This window comes from Hyaena hyaena, unplaced genomic scaffold, assembly GCF_003009895.1.
Source record: "Hyaena hyaena isolate Hyena2069 unplaced genomic scaffold, ASM300989v1 scaffold_21, whole genome shotgun sequence".
NCBI classification, from domain to species: domain Eukaryota; kingdom Metazoa; phylum Chordata; class Mammalia; order Carnivora; family Hyaenidae; genus Hyaena; species Hyaena hyaena.
Window position 1 is genome coordinate 1,089,353 of NW_024080653.1, and position 17,695 is coordinate 1,107,047.

The 17,695-nt window shown below is 42.2% G+C and overlaps 1 protein-coding gene and 1 long non-coding RNA gene across 5 annotated transcripts in view; both read left to right on the forward strand.

The window, feature by feature from the left end:
* Positions 1-3,373: 3,373 nt before the first annotated feature.
* Positions 3,374-17,695, forward strand: part of UNK (unk zinc finger) — a 33,724-nt gene continuing 19,402 nt past the window's right edge. For all 3 annotated transcript variants that reach the window (XM_039226610.1, XM_039226613.1, XM_039226611.1), the window contains exon 1: positions 3,374-3,522. In XM_039226610.1, the coding sequence (XP_039082541.1) occupies positions 3,419-3,522 (104 nt within the window). In that variant the 5' untranslated portion in view covers positions 3,374-3,418. The remainder of the gene's footprint in view (positions 3,523-17,695) is intronic.
* LOC120228295 lies at positions 3,696-9,605 on the forward strand. Of its 2 annotated transcripts, none has more exons than XR_005527452.1 (5): positions 3,696-4,515; positions 7,287-7,541; positions 7,900-8,003; positions 8,112-8,213; positions 8,921-9,605. It is a non-coding gene; the product is annotated as an uncharacterized LOC120228295 (long non-coding RNA). The 2 variants fall into 2 exon arrangements; XR_005527451.1 differs by lacking the exon at positions 3,696-4,515 and adding an exon at positions 5,990-6,257.

A 17,695-nucleotide genomic window follows, 5' to 3' on the forward strand; every position in this document is an offset into this window, starting at 1 on the left:
AAAAAATAAAGAAAACTAAATTAAATATGTGCGTTTAATGGTATATTCTTGTAGGTAGATAACTTCTAAGAAACATGACAAATGTATAAAAATGGTAATCTCTCTTTGCCTAAATAAATGTCTTTGATGTTTTGTAATATTCAGTTCTCTTGAAGACACAGGTATATAAAATATCAAAGCAGGCTTAAGGTTAAGAGCAGCCAAACAAACTCAGAAAATTGAAATACAGCTTTGGGCATTTTACTGCATAGTTCCTACTCTGGCTTCACAGAATTTTTTTTCCCACTGAATATTTTATTTATGTATTTTCAAAGATTTTATTTTTAAGTAATCTCTACACCCAACGTGAGGCTCAAATTCACTCTCCCTGGGATCAAGACAAAAGTCAGATGTTCCACAGACTGAGCCAGGTAGGCGCCCCTGAGTATTTTTAAGTTATCAAAATAAAAAGTAAAAAAACAAGTATGTATAGATTTTAACTCAGATAATTATTGTACATAAAGACAAATACCTCAAAAATTTACTTGTGACATCGAAGGTCTGCTCTCAGTGTCAACAGTGAGGGGGGAAAATGCACAATTTGAAAAATCAGCTGTGGCAAAAATGTCTTTGACCCAATCTCTGGTATCAAATTCCTCTCATTTCAGCCCTCTCAATCAATCTTAACAGGTACAATTTGTATTTAATTATCACATACCTAAACTTTTATGTGATAATTTAGTCAAGTTTAATTTCGGCATTCTGCCCAAATTTACAGTAGGGGAAAAATAGAGCTTTCTGTTTCATTCACGTGATGCTGAGAAACCAAGATGGAGGCTCTTGCCCTGTCCTCAGAACCTGTGTAAAGCCAAGAATCAAGCCACTGGGTAGAGCCCACTTAGAAAGCTGTCAAATGTTCTGAGATGTAACCAAAAAAACACCCTGCGGGGGTTAACTTTTTTTGACTGCCCAAAAGTACCGGAGAAGAAATGGGCTCCCAAGTTAACAATCCTTTTGTGTTCCAAGGATTTTCTAAAAGATCCAGAATCCTTACAGACACTCCAGTTTTGTTTTTGTTTTTGCAGTTTTGTTCATTACTAGAGGGGAACTAAAATTGCTCCAGGAGAGGCTGGGTTAGATTTACATTCATCCATTTAAAGAATGATTGGTGGAAATAGTTTGTCTTTCTTACTTCCAGCAGTCATGCAAATTTCTCTTTTTCCTAAATTGGTGAGGGGGAGGGAAGGCGACACAGGAAATGAAGAAGAACGGAAAATGTTTATACAATCAAAACAGTGTAGAAGTGATGCAGCATGTAGGCTACTTAGTTCTTGTTCTGCCATGGGCTTGCTGAGTGACTCTGCGCAAATTCTCTAAGTTTCGGTTTCCTCTTTTGTAAATTAAGCAGTTTGGATGAGATCATCCCCCAATTTTACCAGTACACACTCATTCTGAAGCTTATGGTATACGCTTACTGAAAGCCTCGTACTGTGGAGCTGTATTTCTTCATTCAAACCACACTCGGGAATTTTGGGAATAACATACAAACCAAGTTCTTGGATTTAATAACAGGGTTAAATCAATACACTACAACTTTTATTTGTCCTTTTGAAATTTTTCTTCACACGCCCCTAGTGGTTAAACAATTGATTTGGCCTGTTTGGGAAATACCAGTTTCTCAACTTTGTAGGCTTCTGATGTGAGGTTATTTGGAACTAAATAAAGTAAGTATTTGTCATTCTTAGGCATTAACAATTTTCCGTTCACCCCGCCCTCCCTCACTCCCAACGTTACTGGGAATGCTTTCCTTTAAAGTGACAATCAGGGGCGCCCGGGTGGCTTAGTCGGTTGAGCGTCCGACTTTCGCATAGGTCATGATCTCGCGGTTCGTGGGTTCGAGCCCCGCGTCGGGCTCTGGAGCCAGCTCAGAGCCTGGAGGCTGTTTCAGTCTGTGACTCCCTCTCTCTCTGACCCTCCCCTACTCACGCTCTCTCTCTCTCTCCTAGAAATAAATAAAACATTAAAAAAAAATAAAGTGACAATCATTAGTTAACAAAATCCTATCTATCTAATCGTATATAAATCGGCCATTAAAAACAATGGATTTAAATAGACTCAATATGGAAAACAAAGTTAATATTGATAGAGAGAGAGAGAGAGGGAGAGATCGCACACGAGCTGGAGAGGGGCAAAGACAGGAGGGAGAACAGAATCCGAAGCAGGCTCCAGGCTCTGAGCTGTCAGCACAGAGCTCGACAATGCAGGGCTGGAACTCAGGAGCTGAGAGATTATGACCCGAGCTGAAGTCGGATGCTTAACCGACTGAGCCACTCAGGTGCCCCTGGAAAACAAAGTTAAATGACAAGTGTCCACATATCCATGAAGAACTTTGTAAAGCTCCCAGAACGCCTAGGTCAGAGGAATTGGCTTATCTTACGAAATCTAACATTGTGAACTTAGCCGGACTAGCGGGAAACAGGGACGAAGAACACAGCCTGCCGACCCGAGCACAAAACCGTAGTGGATTATTAATTGCAGCACCCTCTACGCAAACCCAAGTTCTGCCTCTGGACACCGTGACGCTTCTCAACACCCCTACAACTTGCCAGTGTAACAGACTATTCTAGATGGAGATTAAATTCGTCTTTGGCTCCTCATGTACTGGAAACAAGTTGGTCAGGCCAGGTGTCGAGTTGACAAGGGACCCATGTCGCGGAACTGCAGGTTTCAGGGCGGGGGGAAAAGTTTACGGAGCGCGTCTGCAAAGACGCGGGAATATGGTGTCGTGTAGCTCTACTTTAACAAAGATTTCTCAGGCTGACTTCTAATAGGCAGACTTTCCTTCATGCCTCCCCAGCTGGCCTGGCCTCAGGAATGAGGATGTTGGGGGAGTACTATAGGTGCCTGCAGCACAAAGGCCCAGAGCTAAAAACGGACAAGTTCTTTAAAGCACTGCTGGGACTGGCATCAGAACTGAGACCAAGCCCTACTAAATCCGGTGGCGAGTAGTTCTTACACTGTGGGCGATGAAATTATACTTGGACTGTTTTACAGAAGTCGGTAGGGCCTCTCTAGCTCTGAGCTCCTTCTCCTTCAGGGGCTCCAATTTCAAGGAAATCTCGCCTGCGAACCTGGAAACGCACTGGTAAAAAGGAGAAACGGGACGGGACTGCAATCCCCACAAGTCGTGGCGGGCCCTCAGCATCCGGGACACCGTCTGCAAAGATCCCTGGGTATTGTGGTCCATTCCTTTGGCAGCAACCCTCTGCCGACGGTAAAATTCCAGCCAAACCGAAGACCACAACTCCCAGCAACCCTTGCTGCCGTGCGGGGGGTCTTCACGTTCTCGTGGCGCGGCGCAGGCGCACTAGGGCCTCGGCGCGGACCGCGCAGACTGAATAATAAAAGGGGAGCGGCGAAGAGGCAGGAAGACAGGACCATGTCGAAGGGCCCCGGGCCCGGCGGCTCCGCAGCTTCCTCGGCGCCCCCGGCCGCTACCGCTCAGGTGCTGCAGGCACAGCCCGAGAAACCGCAGCACTACACGTACGTAGAGCCCCCCCCGCCGCGCGCGCACGCCTGACGTCAGCGGCCAGCGTGAGTCACGCGCGCAGGGAGAGCGCGAGGCGGCCTCTCCCTCCCCCCTTCCTCCTCCGGCCCGGCCCAGACCGGTTCCAACCTGCTGGGGCCGGTCCCAACCGCCTCTAACTGCCACCAACCCCTGGTCGGGCCGTGGGGCGGGAAGCTCGGTCCGCGCCGCCGAGTGGGGAAGGCGGGAGCGCGGGCTGCGGAGAGCACACGTCTTAGGCCAGGCCTTTGAGGCCTAACTGTTCCTTAGACCGTAAAACCACAGTCTCAGGCACTCGTGGGGCTATAAGAAGCCCGGGACGGGGCCAGGACGCGTGCCCTGGGGGCCAGCCCGAGGGCCGCGGTGCATGACGGTCTGCCCGAGGTCCTGTCAGGCGCCCCGCGCGCTCTGCCCGGGAGGCCTTTTGTGTCCCCGAAGCCCGTGTGTCGTGTACGAAAGCCCTTCTTTGCTGGAACTCGCGGGGACAGCCGATCCGGCCCGAGTCCGGGGCCACGGGGGCCCACGGGGGTCGGAGCGTGTCCTCAGCCCCCGCGCTCCCACCGCAGGAGTCCAGCGAGATGGAACCCCCCCCCCCCGGGAACCCGCTGGTGTCTGAGCGGAGGTCCCCGTCTCCTTTTTATGTCCTTTTCAAGGCACGTTCAACGACCCCCTAGCGCTAGCTGCCTCGGGAGAAAGGGGTACAGAGGCGGGTCTTCCCGATCCGCAAAATGTTGGTTTCCGATTTCCCCGGTGCGCTTTGCCTCCCGTCCGCCTGTGCTCCCAGGTGCTGAGGCCGTTTAGCAGGATCCCCAGGTGGGCCTGAGGCTGGCTGGCGATTTGGAACCTGGGGGCCCGAAAACCCCTTAAGAGCCACACAGTAACGCCGCCTGGTGAGCCGAGCGCAGAAGCCCCCATTGGAGTAGAAAGAATTAAAACTAGACAGGAGGAGCTCCCGTTTGTCACTCACAGAAGTAAGCCCCATTGGGAAAGTGTTCTGGGATTGGGGGACCTCGGATTTAGGAAGCGTATTGGTTTCTTCGTGATACTCTCTGCTATTGGTTGAAAGAAGTGGAAGCTTTTTCTTGGCTGCAGTCCGACCCACGTTAACTGTTACTTTTCTCTTGTGGCCATTGCTTTTGCTGCTCCTTTCTCACTGGAGTTCTTCCGGCCATCTTTCCATTGGTTCTGGTGACCCGATCCTACCTCGGAGAATACTTATCAGGTTGAGTGGTGTGGTCAGGCAGCAGTATGGTTTTGACTTGAGAATCTGCGGGTTTCACATAAACTGGAGCGTCTTTATAATCTGTGGTTGCCCGGATCATATTTTTCAGTAAAATACGTATAATATCTTGTGTAACGCCGCAGCAACCTCTGTATGTTGTCACTGTCTATACTAGGGAATCCATATGAGAAGGGCTTTCTTATTTTGAGTCGACAGATGAAACAAGGTAACATCTGTGGAAACGTTAACACCTGAGTTCTTGTCCGATAGACGCTCATTTGTTTAAAATCTGTCTTTGCATTCCTTGTCGGGCAAGCGCAGAGGAATCCCCGGTCTTGGCTTTTGAGGTGGCTAAGTAATCAACCGAAGTAGATGAAACAAACGCCCAAGTCCGATTGGGTGGCTCGGAGGTTGTAGGTGTTCCCATCTTTTATTTCACGTTGACTGTTCGTTTGCGTGTATGTTTATGTTTTCATCACCAAGAATCCGAGGTAGACCTCCGTTGTCTTCCTTGGGAGATTTATGGGCGTTCAGAAGCTGTGATGATTTGGAAAACTTCATTCCGTTGTCATGCTGGTTCTGAGGAGCAGGGAGCTTGACGCCTGTACACTTAATAGCACTGATTTTTTTTTATTTTTTAAGGTGAACCCATTTATTATCCCCGGGGGTTAGAATATAAGAAAATTTTTATTTTAATATTTGCTTTGAAAATTTGAGCTGGCCAGCGTTTTTAAAAATTCTTCCTCGTAAGCATGAGTTTCCTGAATTTATACCAATCTGAATATGGCCTTATATATTGCATGACCCATTTGTGGGATACAGATATAAACCCTTTGTTCTTTAAATGTATTTCTTTTTACCTGTTAATTTTTTTTTTTTACTTTTTAAAACTTACTGGGATGTAAATTAAACCTATTATTTGAGATTATGTGATATGCAATAATCTGGAAGAAATTTGTGTTAAAATTGGGTGCCACTTGGAATACCTGGCCAGCTCAGTCAGAAGAGCATGTGACTCTTGATCTCAAGGTCTTGAGTTCAAGCCCCACATTGGGTGTGGAGATTGCTTAAAAATACATAAACTTTAAAAATTTTTAGGGATTGAGTGCCACTCATTATAATGGTAGACAGTCTTGGCAAACACCGTTGAATTCACCAGAAACAAATATTGCCTTTCTGTAGGCTTGTTCTTGCCCTACAAAGTCCTAGAGTTTCAACTGTCTTTGTGACATAGTTTGAAGAATAATTATTTTGTTGTTTTTCCTTCTAAACTTGTGAATAATCTTGCTTTAAGGAAAACTTTGAAATAATCCTTTCAGCAAATTGGTATAGTAGGCACTTGTGCTAGACTTGAGGAATCCCACCCTTTAGAAAATGCCTATATTAGTTAACTCTCTTGTACAGCTTCAAGCATTTGCTAAGCATGCAGTAAAAGGATAATGTGCACGTATTAGTCCTCTTCCAAAGAAGAACCACCTGACATCTTGCTAGGTAATTTGTCTTTTATTTGACAAAGACTGAATTTAATCCAGCTGTTTTCAGAACAAGTCTATCTTGTATATTGTATTAGAAGAATTTTATAAAAGCCTATTTAAGAATGGGAAATTTTAGAGCAATTCAATTCCAAAATGCATCTACAGTTCAGCTAACTTTGGACTTTTTACTGTATAACAATTATTAAATTATTAAGTTATTATAGTTGGGAATAGAAAAGAAGAGTGTGTAGTTGAAAGGTCACCAAAAAACCTGCCTTCCAAAATAACCAGGTTTCTGACTCAGTATTCTGTCCCTATAAGGGGATGTAAGCCTTAAAGACATTATATCATTTTTGGATTCCTTCTCCTGCAGTGGATTCTCAGGCTTCTTAATACCTTTGGGATAAAGGAAAATGAAATTCTAGTTCAGTGTGAAGGTTTCTTGGAGATTCTGGCCACTGGGTAATTTCTTCTAGGTAGACAGAAGAGAAATGCTTTATGACCTCATCAAGCCAAGTGTCATTTTAACTTAGGACTGTTCCCTGGGCATCTTTAAACAGATAAGGTAGCAGTATTTCCATAGATAACTATTTTGAGGCAAATTTGTTACTTTATACATGTGTAAATGTCGTGACTTCACTTGATTGCATCTGACTGTGTTTTGGAAAACCCAGGAAATGAAAATGTATTTAAATCATAATTGCAAATTGCAATAAAATTGTGAATACATTACTAGAGTACAACTTGTTGTGCAACAGAAATCACTGGAAGGGTTGCTAAGCAACCTCAGCAAGCATGAGTTACATTACCAATAAATATTTCTGTATCTTGTTTACTTGCTATTCAAGTAGAAGTAATTTCTTACAGGACAAAACTTAAGAGCTCGTTATGGCCATCAATCGAGCCCACGATATCCCCATTAAGAATTAAGTGCCCATGCTAAGGGTAGAGTCAAGCATAGCACCTAGCTGATATTTGCTATGATCTAAAGTAATGATTAAAGTGAAGATTTGCTTAATGGTTAAGTTTTTTTGTTTTAATCCAGCTATGTTAGATACTAAAGAAGGCTTCCCCACAATCCATTTGCATCTGCTTTGACTGGTGGTTTCTATCAACCTACAAAGACTGACTTATTGGTGAGGGCAGCTGGACAACTCTGAGAGCAACTTAGAGAAATCCATCTTGGGCACACTCTATAAAGGAGCTCCTTCTCTGGAAATAGCACCCCAGATAAGTGCACAAAAGCAAGACACCCTCGTGGACCTACTTCCTCCCGCTTTCAACACCCTGATGCCTGAAGGTGAGGTCTCCTTCCTGTGTGTCTTAGAAGCCATGAGCTCACTTAGGTAATAAGAACCTGCAGCACCTGAGCACCACACATCTGCAGGCTTTCTTGCCAGACTTTTGCCTAAAGGTTATTTTTCTCATTAGGAGAGGCTCTAGGTCACAGGAATGATAAAAAGTAAGGTTGCATTTAAAGCTACATTATTTTAAATACTGGACTGGTGTAGGGATTATTTTCCCAAATGGGGCAGTATTTACTTAATGATTAAGTTTTTCCGTTTTGTTGTTGTTGTTTTGTTTTGTTTTGATCTAGCTATGCTTGATACTAAAGGAGGTTTTCCCACATTTGCATCTTCTATATTTTGAAATTGCAGCTATGGACAGTTATGGCTAATCCTAGTAGATTGTCTTCCCTTCTTTTAACATCTTGGATGAATTTGGGGCACACTAATGTGTTATGTGAAGATGGATGTTGAATGTAAGTTTCTCTGCCGTTCTTAGACAATATATAAAAATTACGTTAGTCTAATTGCTAAAAATGCCAAGAATTTGGGTTCAGTAGTCTTTTTGTTTTCTTATCACATAGATACTGTGTAGATTCACCCCAGCCAGCCATCTTAAATTACCTGCATGGGCCACAGAAATATCTGCGGAGAAAGTTGGGTAAATTCAGTGCATACGATGATAGGTATGGGGGTTATTTTGGGGGTGATAGAAATGTTCTGGAATTAGATAGTGGGGGTAGTTCTGCATTATGGTGAATATACTAAAATTTGCTGAGACATACACTTTAAAATGGTGAATTTTTTTGTTGTGTAAATTATATCTCAATTTTTTAAAAAAGGTTAAAGACAAATCAAGGCTTAAGAATCTATTAGGCTCATATGGCCTATCAGGGCTTGCCAGCATCATTTGGTATGGGAAAGCCTGCAGTTCGTGAAAAGCTCCTTGGTGCCCTTTTTCCAGCCTTCTCAATGGCTTAGTCCCTGTGTATCCATTCTAGGTGAATACCCCCATGGTCTAAGTTTGTGGAGAAGCGAATACTCAGCAAGTTTGAGACTCCTAGTTGTTGGCAGTTGTACTTCAAATTGACTCTGAATTGACAGCCATTATAAGGAGCAAGCATGTTTTCCCCAGTGTCTTTGTAAAAATGAACTGTGCTTCCTGGTGTGGGTGGCGGGTAGAAGAGGTTGCTCTTCTGAAAAGGAATGAATTCCATTCCCAGGTAGTTTATGGTTGGTTGAATGTTCTCATAGACCTTTCTTTAAGGACAGGCCATGTATTTTTGGCATTTTAAATTATATCAATAGCTGTAATATTTTAGTTCAAATAATCTCAAATTTTTATTATTTCTCTATACAATCCCTCAACTTTCATCCCTTTTTTCTTTGCCAGTGTGTAGAATTTGACAGCAGTATCAAGAGCTGATGAGGAGGAGAAGATGGAAAGGAGTCTAGCGACTTAAAAATCTCATAGCGTTCTCTGTGAGGTGACCTTTTTCCTGTTGGGGGCTCAATTTATTTAGGAGATAAAGAAGATACTCAGGCCTGTGACAGTATCATCATGTCCTATCTGAGCTTATTGAAATGTTTCTTCCCTTTCCTTAATCTTTATATCACTGTTCGCTTTTTGTGTTAAGTCAACCCATTTGTTTCCTCCTAGTATTTGAAACATTGTATGGCCACCCTAAGTCCTAACAAAATGACTTCTGATGAGGAGGAAAAAGGCCCATGTTCCCACCTTCCTCTGAAATTTTGGCCTGCTCCCAAAACTACCCCCATTGAGGAGAGGTAGTTACACTTAAGAAAGAAGAGGTGATAAAAACTTTTGGCCTTGTGTTTTATGACTTAAAAGTTTTAAATAGTAGTTTCTGTAGGTAAGTTTTTTTTTATTCTGGTAAGAACATTACTATTTCTTTTTGATGTAACTTTCACTGCTTAGAGGTACCAGGTATTTGGTAGCTTGCCATATTAGGATTTGTGCAAATCAGTCTTTTCAAATATGACATAAATTAGAAAACCATACCTGTATTTTCTTATCTAAAAAGAATCCAAAGCTTAAATTTTATTATTGAACTAAGAGTACTTTATAATGGGGGCACCTGGATGTCTCAGTTGGTTTAGCATCCAACTTTAGCTCAGGTCATGATCTCACAGTTCATGGATTTGAGCCCCCCATTGGGCTCTGTGCTGTTGGTGTGGAGCCTACTTGGGATTCCTTCTATATCCCCCACTCTCTGCCCCTCCCCCACTTGTGTGCACCCTCTCTCTCTCGAAATATAAATAAGATTTTATTATTTAAAAATATTTTTTTAATGTTTATTTTTTTGAGAGGCAGAGTGTGAGTAGGGGAAGGGCAGAGAAGGAGAAACAGAATCCCAAGCAGGTTCCAGGCTGAGTTGTCAGAGAACCAGATGTGAGGCTTGAACCGACAAACTGCGAGATCATGACTTGAACTCAAGTTGGATGCTTAACTGATTGAGTCACCCAGGCACCCCAATAAATAAACTTTAAAAAAATTAAAAAGGCACTTCATAATGAAGACATAAAATAAATATTAAATATCTACTAGAGCATGTTAAAGTTAACATTTTTGTTTTTTTATTTTTATATAAATTTTTTTCAGTGCTTATTTTTGAGAAACAGAGAGACAGAGTGCAGGCGGGGGGGGGAGAGGCAGAGAGAGAGGGAGACACAGAACCCAGAGCAGGCTCCAAGCTCTGAGCTGTCAGGATAGACACAGGACTCAAACCCACTACTGTGGGATCATGACCTGAGCTGAAGATGGACATGTAACTGATTGAATCACCCAGGTGCCCCGATTTTGATTTTTAGTGACTTATTTTGTGGTTATTGTAATCACGACCTGTCAAAATCTCCCTAATATATTTTGAACGGATTCTGGAGAGTCCATTTACGCGTGTTTGCTGTTAGTCTTGCTTTTTCTTTTAGCTCAAGTAAGAAAAACATAGTTACCAGTATGGTGTTTAAGAGTACTGACTCCAGGGGGGTGAGGGGAAGGGGGGTGATGGGCATGGAGGAGGGCACTTGTGGGGATGAGCACTGGGAGTTATATGGAAACCAACTTAACAATAAACTATTTTAAAAAAATAATAAACAGTTAAAAAAAAAAAAGAGTACTGACTCCAGGGCAAGACTGAGGTTGAAGGTCAGCTCTGCCAGTTACTAGCCATGGGACCTTGGGCAAGGGAGTTCCTCTTTGTATGTCAGTTTCCTGAGGATACCAGTGGTACCTGCCAGCTGGAGTTAATGAGGTCTGAGTTAATACATGTAAAGTGCTTAAAATAGTGCATGGCATTTAGCACAGTATATGTACCATTCTTATCAATATTTGAACAAGGCCAAGTTACTGCTTTCAGTTTCCTTGCTACCTCCTTCAATAGCCTTAACCAAATGCCTTCTTTAGCTACATCTGCAGTGAAGTAGATTCTTCAGAGAGCAGCTGGGTGGCTCAGTCAGTTAAGTGTCCAACTTTGACTCTCGTCATGATCTCACAGTTTGTAAGTTTGAGCCCTACAGCAGGTTCTGTGCTGACAGCTCAGAGCCTGGAGCCTGCTTCGCATTCTGTGTCACCCTTTCTGTCTGCTTCTCCCTTGCTCAAGCTCTGTCTCTCTCTCGAAAATAAACATTAAAAAAAATTTTTTTTAAAGTAGATTTTTCAGTTCCTAGGTCACATGTGGGTCATTGTTGTCTTCAGAGTATATTCCTGTCCTCCATATCCATTCAGATTTTACTTTATTTAAAACAATTTTTTTTTTACATTTATTTATTTTTGAGAGACAGTAAGACAGAGCGTGAGTGGGGGAGGGGCAGAGAGAGAAGGAGAGACAGAACCCTAAACAGGCTCCAACCTCCAGGCTCTGAGCAAGCGTTCAGCACAGAGCCTGACGCGGGGCTCGAACCCACGAACTGTGAGATCATGACCTGAGCCGAAGTCAGATGCTCAACCGACTGAGCCACTAAGATGCCCCTCAAATTTTACTTTAATTGCCATTCTTTGTGTAGCCTTCGTCAGGCTACCTGTATTTTACCTGATGGATTTGTGTTTTAAAGTAAACAGATGTGCTCTTACAGGGCCAAAGACTTTGTTTCACAGAAGTGTACAGAATAACACATCAATTCAAACATTTATACTAGAACATTCATCAAATTGGAGGTTTTTTTAGGCCGGCTGTGTACAGGAAAACTTTGAATCAAGTCACAGTGTTCTCTAACTTAGGGAAGAATGATCCAGGGTTCTCAGTTCTCCTCACATACATTCTACGAAATCAGTGATCTGAGTGAACCTTCCATGAACTCTTCTCAGTTTTTTACCAGTTCCGAAATGTTTCGGCCAAGGGGCCTTTTGTAAAAGGAAGCAGGAGCATGTAGGACTAGTTGCACGCTAACATATCATTCTTGGTTCTTGTTTAGTTCTTGGGACCAGGATGGCTCACCGATGTCATGCCTTTCCCAGTGAAGAATGGGCTGCAGCTATTTACCTGTGAATGGTTCCCCCACTTCAAAGCCTTTGCTTGCTTCCGTGCCTGTAGCCCATGTACTGTGGGTGGGTTCCTGTGTATCTGTATGTTAGGACAGTTCTGTTGTATCTAGGAGGTTCATACTGGCTCTAAGGTCCTACTATATCTACTCTGGCTAAAAACCAGGTATAGAATAAAAAGCCTACCTTAAAAGTTCAGATACACTCAAATTCAATAAACATTTACTTTATTTGCCTGAATAATGTTTTAAACCAGGATCATTTCAGACTTGGACACCAAATCTCTATAGCTGGATAGTGCTTTTTCAGAATTGTCCAAATATTTGCCAACCAAGTTTTAACTTTATTTGGTCTTGTTTTTTAAAAAGCCATTTTCTGGGCAGCTCCCACTGCTGTGGTTCTTGTTACATGGTTTGTATGGTTTCTGGGTTATGTTTGGTGTCAGAACAGAATCTGTTTATCCTTATAAACACTCAATCTAGAACTACTAGTAATTTATCTTTTAAAAAAATTTTTTTTAATGTTTATTTATTTTTGAGAGACACAGTGAGAGCAGGGGAGGATCAGAGAGAGAGGGAGACACAGAATCCGAAGCAGGATCCAGGCTCTGAGCTGTCAGCATAGAGCCCGACGCGGGGCTTGAACCCACAAACTATGATATGAGTTCATGACCTGAGCTGAAGTTGGTCTCCCAGGTGTGCCCCTCTAGTAATTTATCTTAAGCTCTTCAAAAATTAGCAAAGATTTTTTGTGTGTGTATATGTGTATATATATATATGTGTGTATATATATACACATACACGCACATATATGATTGTGTGTATATACATTTTTGGATAGTAGTTTAGGATTCTTAATCTGCCTATCAACTCTTAAAGTATTCTACTTGGAGTTAAGTATTTATTCTCAAACTTAAAAAATGAAGAATTCTGATAAGCCATGGTCTGTGATCTCTATAAATATTTTTTAGGAGTCATGTATGGGTAGGGTTAATATGGAAACGAGATTACAGATAAGTATCATTTGAGGCTTTGCAGTGTACTGTTTGACAGTGACGGGATTTTTTGTTTTCTCTTTGCTTTGTTAGTTGCAGAATCCTGTCACTTTGTGGTTAGATTTCAGTAAAGAATATTGAAGAATGGGGTGCCTGGCTGGCACAGTCAGTAGAGCATGTGACTCTTGATCTCAGGGTTCTGAGTTTGAGACCTACATTGGGCGTAGAGCTTACTTGCAAAATGGTCCTGTCCTCCGATAGTCTCTCTCTGTCTCTCTCTCTCTTTTTTTCTTTTTAAGCTTCTATTTCTATGGTAAAGCTTATACAGTGCTTGAAAAAGATGAAATTCCATGTTTAGGAGACTAGCTGTAATAAAGATGAATATCTGTGGCTTATTAGAAATGTGGGCATATCACATTTCCCATTTGAGGCTTATGAACAGTGATCTGACTGGTCAGGAGAGTAGTGGGCTCTCCATGACCAGGTGCTTCCTCATGGCCCTCCAGGTTGGGGATGTAAGTGAGGGTATCTGGAGTTTCTTCTGTTGGCTCAGTCTTCTGTTTGTTGCCCCTATTTTTTGGCTCACATATTGTTATTCACTGTGCATATTGAGATTCATCCAGTCTTTAGCAAATCTGGTTTTGCCACACCATCTCCTCTATTGCTTCTCCAGAGGCCGTCACTATCTTATTTGCCATTTTACTCAAATCTAACCACTTTGCATGTGTTTCCAAATCAGGTTCTGCACATCATAAACTGGATGACATTCAAATAGTGATTTACTTTGCAAAAATATTTACCACAGTTCACTTTTAACTTAAAGGAACTCTTTTTTTTTTTTTTTTAATGTTTTATTTATTTCTGAGAGAGAGAAAGAGAGACAGCATGAGCAGGGGAGGGTCAGAGAGAGGGAGACACAGAATCAGAAGCAGGCTCCAGGCTCTGAGCTAGCTGCCAGCACAGAGCCTGACGTGGGGCTCAAACCTACTAACCGTGAGATCATGACCTGGGCCAAAGTCAGAGGCTTAACCGACTGAGCCACCCAGCCGCCCCTGGAGCTCTTTTGGCTTATTAGCAGCATCTTTCATTTAATTTTAGGTCAGGATAGATTCTCTGTCAAGTTGTCATCACTATTGTGGGTTTCATTTCCAACAGCATTTTTTTTTTATTTTGATTCTAAAAGTAATCACAATTCAATAAAGAAGAGTCCAGGTAACCCTTAAAAATCAATAATACAGGATGTATTTTTCCTTTTAGTTTTTTTTCCCCCTGTTAAAGTCTGGTGACCTACTTCTATTATTTTTCTTAATAAATCTTTAGTTAAGTATCCAGTTATTGCCAAATGGTCATCATACTATCCCTTAGTCTGGGGAGGAAACAAAGGGTTTAATGCATCTCTAGTGATCTCCACACATTCCTAGGAATTACAGGGCAGGCCATCCCGCTGGTTGCTTTTCTAGTCTGCAGATGAGGCTGATCTCAAAATCAGTGTTTAGGGGCGCCTGGGGGGCTCAGTCGGTTGGACTTTGGCTCAGGTCATGATCTCACAGTTTGTGGGTTTGAGCCCCGCGTTGGGCTCTGTGCTGATGGCCCAGAGCCTGAAGCCTGCTTTGGATTCTGTGTCTCCCTCTCTGCCTGGAACCCTTTCCAAAGATGGAAAAAAAAAAAAAAATTAAAACTCAGTATTTAGGGTGAGGAACAAGACTGTACAGACATGGTGGGGAAGGTAGCTAGAGAAGTTACTGGTTCTTTAATTGCCAGGAGACGCACGTAAATCAGAGATTGGAAATGCTTCTCGGTTTTGTTGGGTTAGTGTATAGCTGCTATGGTCCAGGCTTGTACCATTTGTGATGCTTTACAGCTTGGCTTTTTCTTGGACAGACCTATCTGGAACGCCTGCTATGAGCCAGTCTGCAGAGGTGCAGAGATGAACAGACGTGGCTACACATAACTATGGTGGGGGCTATATATGGGCTGTATTCATGCTTTGCAGTGGAAATATGGAAGGAAGGTGATTAACACCTGTGGGCAGGGGCAGGAACCCTCATGTGGAGTAGAAGCCAAGGTGATCCAGACACCAGGAGCAAGATGACAGCAGTATAGAGATGGGAGGGGAGGGTTATGGTGTATTGGGGAATGGCGGCTCCTCAGAGCACAGGTTGGCAAACTACGGCTCGTTTGCCAAATTCAGCCTGCCACCTGCCTTTGTATGGTCTGGGAGCTAAGAATGTGTTTTACATTTTTAATGGTTGAAAAAGAATATTTCATGACACATGAAAAGTGTATGAAATCGAAATTTCAGTGTCCATAAAGCTTTAATGGAACCCTCTCCTCATTGGTTTACATTTTGTTTATGGTGGCTCTTACACTGTAACTGCAGGGGTCAGCAGTGTGTCGGAGACCGTATGTGGTGCCCTTCTTGCTTGGCATTCCTGTTCCATGTACTACAAATTGTGATGACACAGTTATAACTTGACAGTGTTTCCAGTACTGGGTGTATCAGCATATCAAGTTGTTTTATTTATTCTTTATTACCAGTGCCTACCGATCATGTCAGAACAAGAGAGGAAGGGAAAAATGGATTTTGAATGTTGTGTCCTTAGGGCATGTGCCAGTGGAGTGTGAATTATTTTGTTATCAAACTAGGTGGCAAAGCTGTCTTTAATAAAAGCTGTGCTGGGGTGCCTGGCTGGCTGAATCAGTGGAGCATGCACCTCTTTGATCTCCAGGTTGTGAGTTCAAGCCCCATGTTGGGTGTAGAGATTACTTTAAAAAAAAAAAAAAAAGGAAAAAAAAAAGAGAACTCTGCTGAAAGGATCAGCAGAAAGGATCAACATTACCAGACTAGTTGTTAAAATGGCCCCAACTCATAGAAAGGCAATGGTCAGAAAAGTTAGAAATTTTGATCTTAACCAAAAGGCCGAGAAACAATAGACATTTTTAAGGGACTGAGGCACCTGGGTGGCTCAGTCAGTTAAGCGTCCACCTTCAGCTCAGGTCATGATCTCATAGTTCGTGGGTTTGAGCCCCATGTCGGGCTCTGTGCTGACAGCTCGGATCCTGGAGCCTGCTTTGACTTCTGTGTCTCTCTCTCTCTCTCTCTGCCCCTCCCCTGCTCACTCTCTGCCTCTCTCGCTCAAAAATAAACAAACATTTTAAAAAAGGAAATTTTAAAGGGACTGTTTCATCACAGCAGCATTTCTTCACAAAAATTAAAATGAGGCTGCAACTAAAGTAAGTTTCCCAAGTGGCTTATTTATTAGCTAACCAAGGAAAGCCACTTACCAATATTGAGCTAATTAAATTGTGTTTGATTGCAGCAGCTGAAGAAATGTATCTAGAGAAAACAAACATATTTAAAAGTGTTAGCCTTTCGGCAAGAATAATTTCTCAAAGTGCTGAAGTCCTTGGGAGCAGTGTAAGCAGTCAGGAAACAAGGCAGGTGATTCCACTTGGTCTCCTTGGCTCTTGATGAGTCCACAGACCCTCCTGTTCCTGTTTAGCTGGTTTCTGCGTGGAGTCAATCCCTCGTTTGAAGTGACTGAAGAATTACCATTAGTGAATGGTCTGTTTAAAACCGTGACCGCTGAGAATATTTTCAGAAAAGTTAAACTCAGGACAACCTGAAGTATGATCTGCTAATATCTGTTACAACTCATGATGGTAAGAATATGTGTGGAGCAGAGAAAGATTTCACTGGACAGATTTGCAAAGCTTATGAAATTATGTTTAAAGCCTGTGGTTATTCGTTGTATTATTCATCAGCAGGTACTTTGCAGAAAAATATTTGAATCTATCATGTGTTATTGAACCATTAGAATCAGCAGTGAACTTCACTCCCTCTTGTAGACTTCACCATGATCAATTCCATGAATTTCTGTTAAGAAAAAGAAGCTGAATATTCTGACGCCCTACCACGCAATAGTTTGACGGCCTAGCAGTGGTGAAGTTTTCTTATAATTTTGAGTTCAGGGCTGACCTCAAAATGTTTCTGAATGAGAAGAATCCTTTTTAACCACCATTGAACACTGACTAGCTTTGGAGATTGGCTTTTCCTGCGGACTTGATAAGGTTTCTTAATGAATTCAGCCTAAAATTACAGGGCAAAAGGTTATTTGCAAACCTTAAATTGCAATACAGTCATTTCAACAACTCATGTTTGAGTCCAGTCCGGCTACTTTATATACTTCCTGTGTGGTGTCAAAAGTTGAAACAAAGGCAAGATCTCCGTTTCTACACAAAGTTTCTGTGGAGATGATTTCTAACGAAAAACTACAGTTCTCATGGTGATTTGGCAGCTTGATGTGAATGCAACAGAAGTTTCATATTTCAAAATCCATTTACCTGTGTAACTAAGGAGTTTACACCAAACCTTCATCCAGAAGCGATTAAAAGGCAAATATCAAGACTCCAAAATACTATAAATATCTTCTAAGAGAAGAATATGCTCAATTAAAATCATGCTTATGGGGGAAAAAAACGCTCATGGAATGATAACAGCATTTGGCAGAACCTATCTATGTGAAGAGACATTTTCAAAGATGAAATATATAAAGTCTTATTACAGAATCTGCGTTAGCAGAGGAACATTTACAACCAATTTGATGAGAGGGATGCTTAACAAATATTCCACCCACCTCCAAAATCTGATCTCATTAGTAGACCTCTATTGTAGC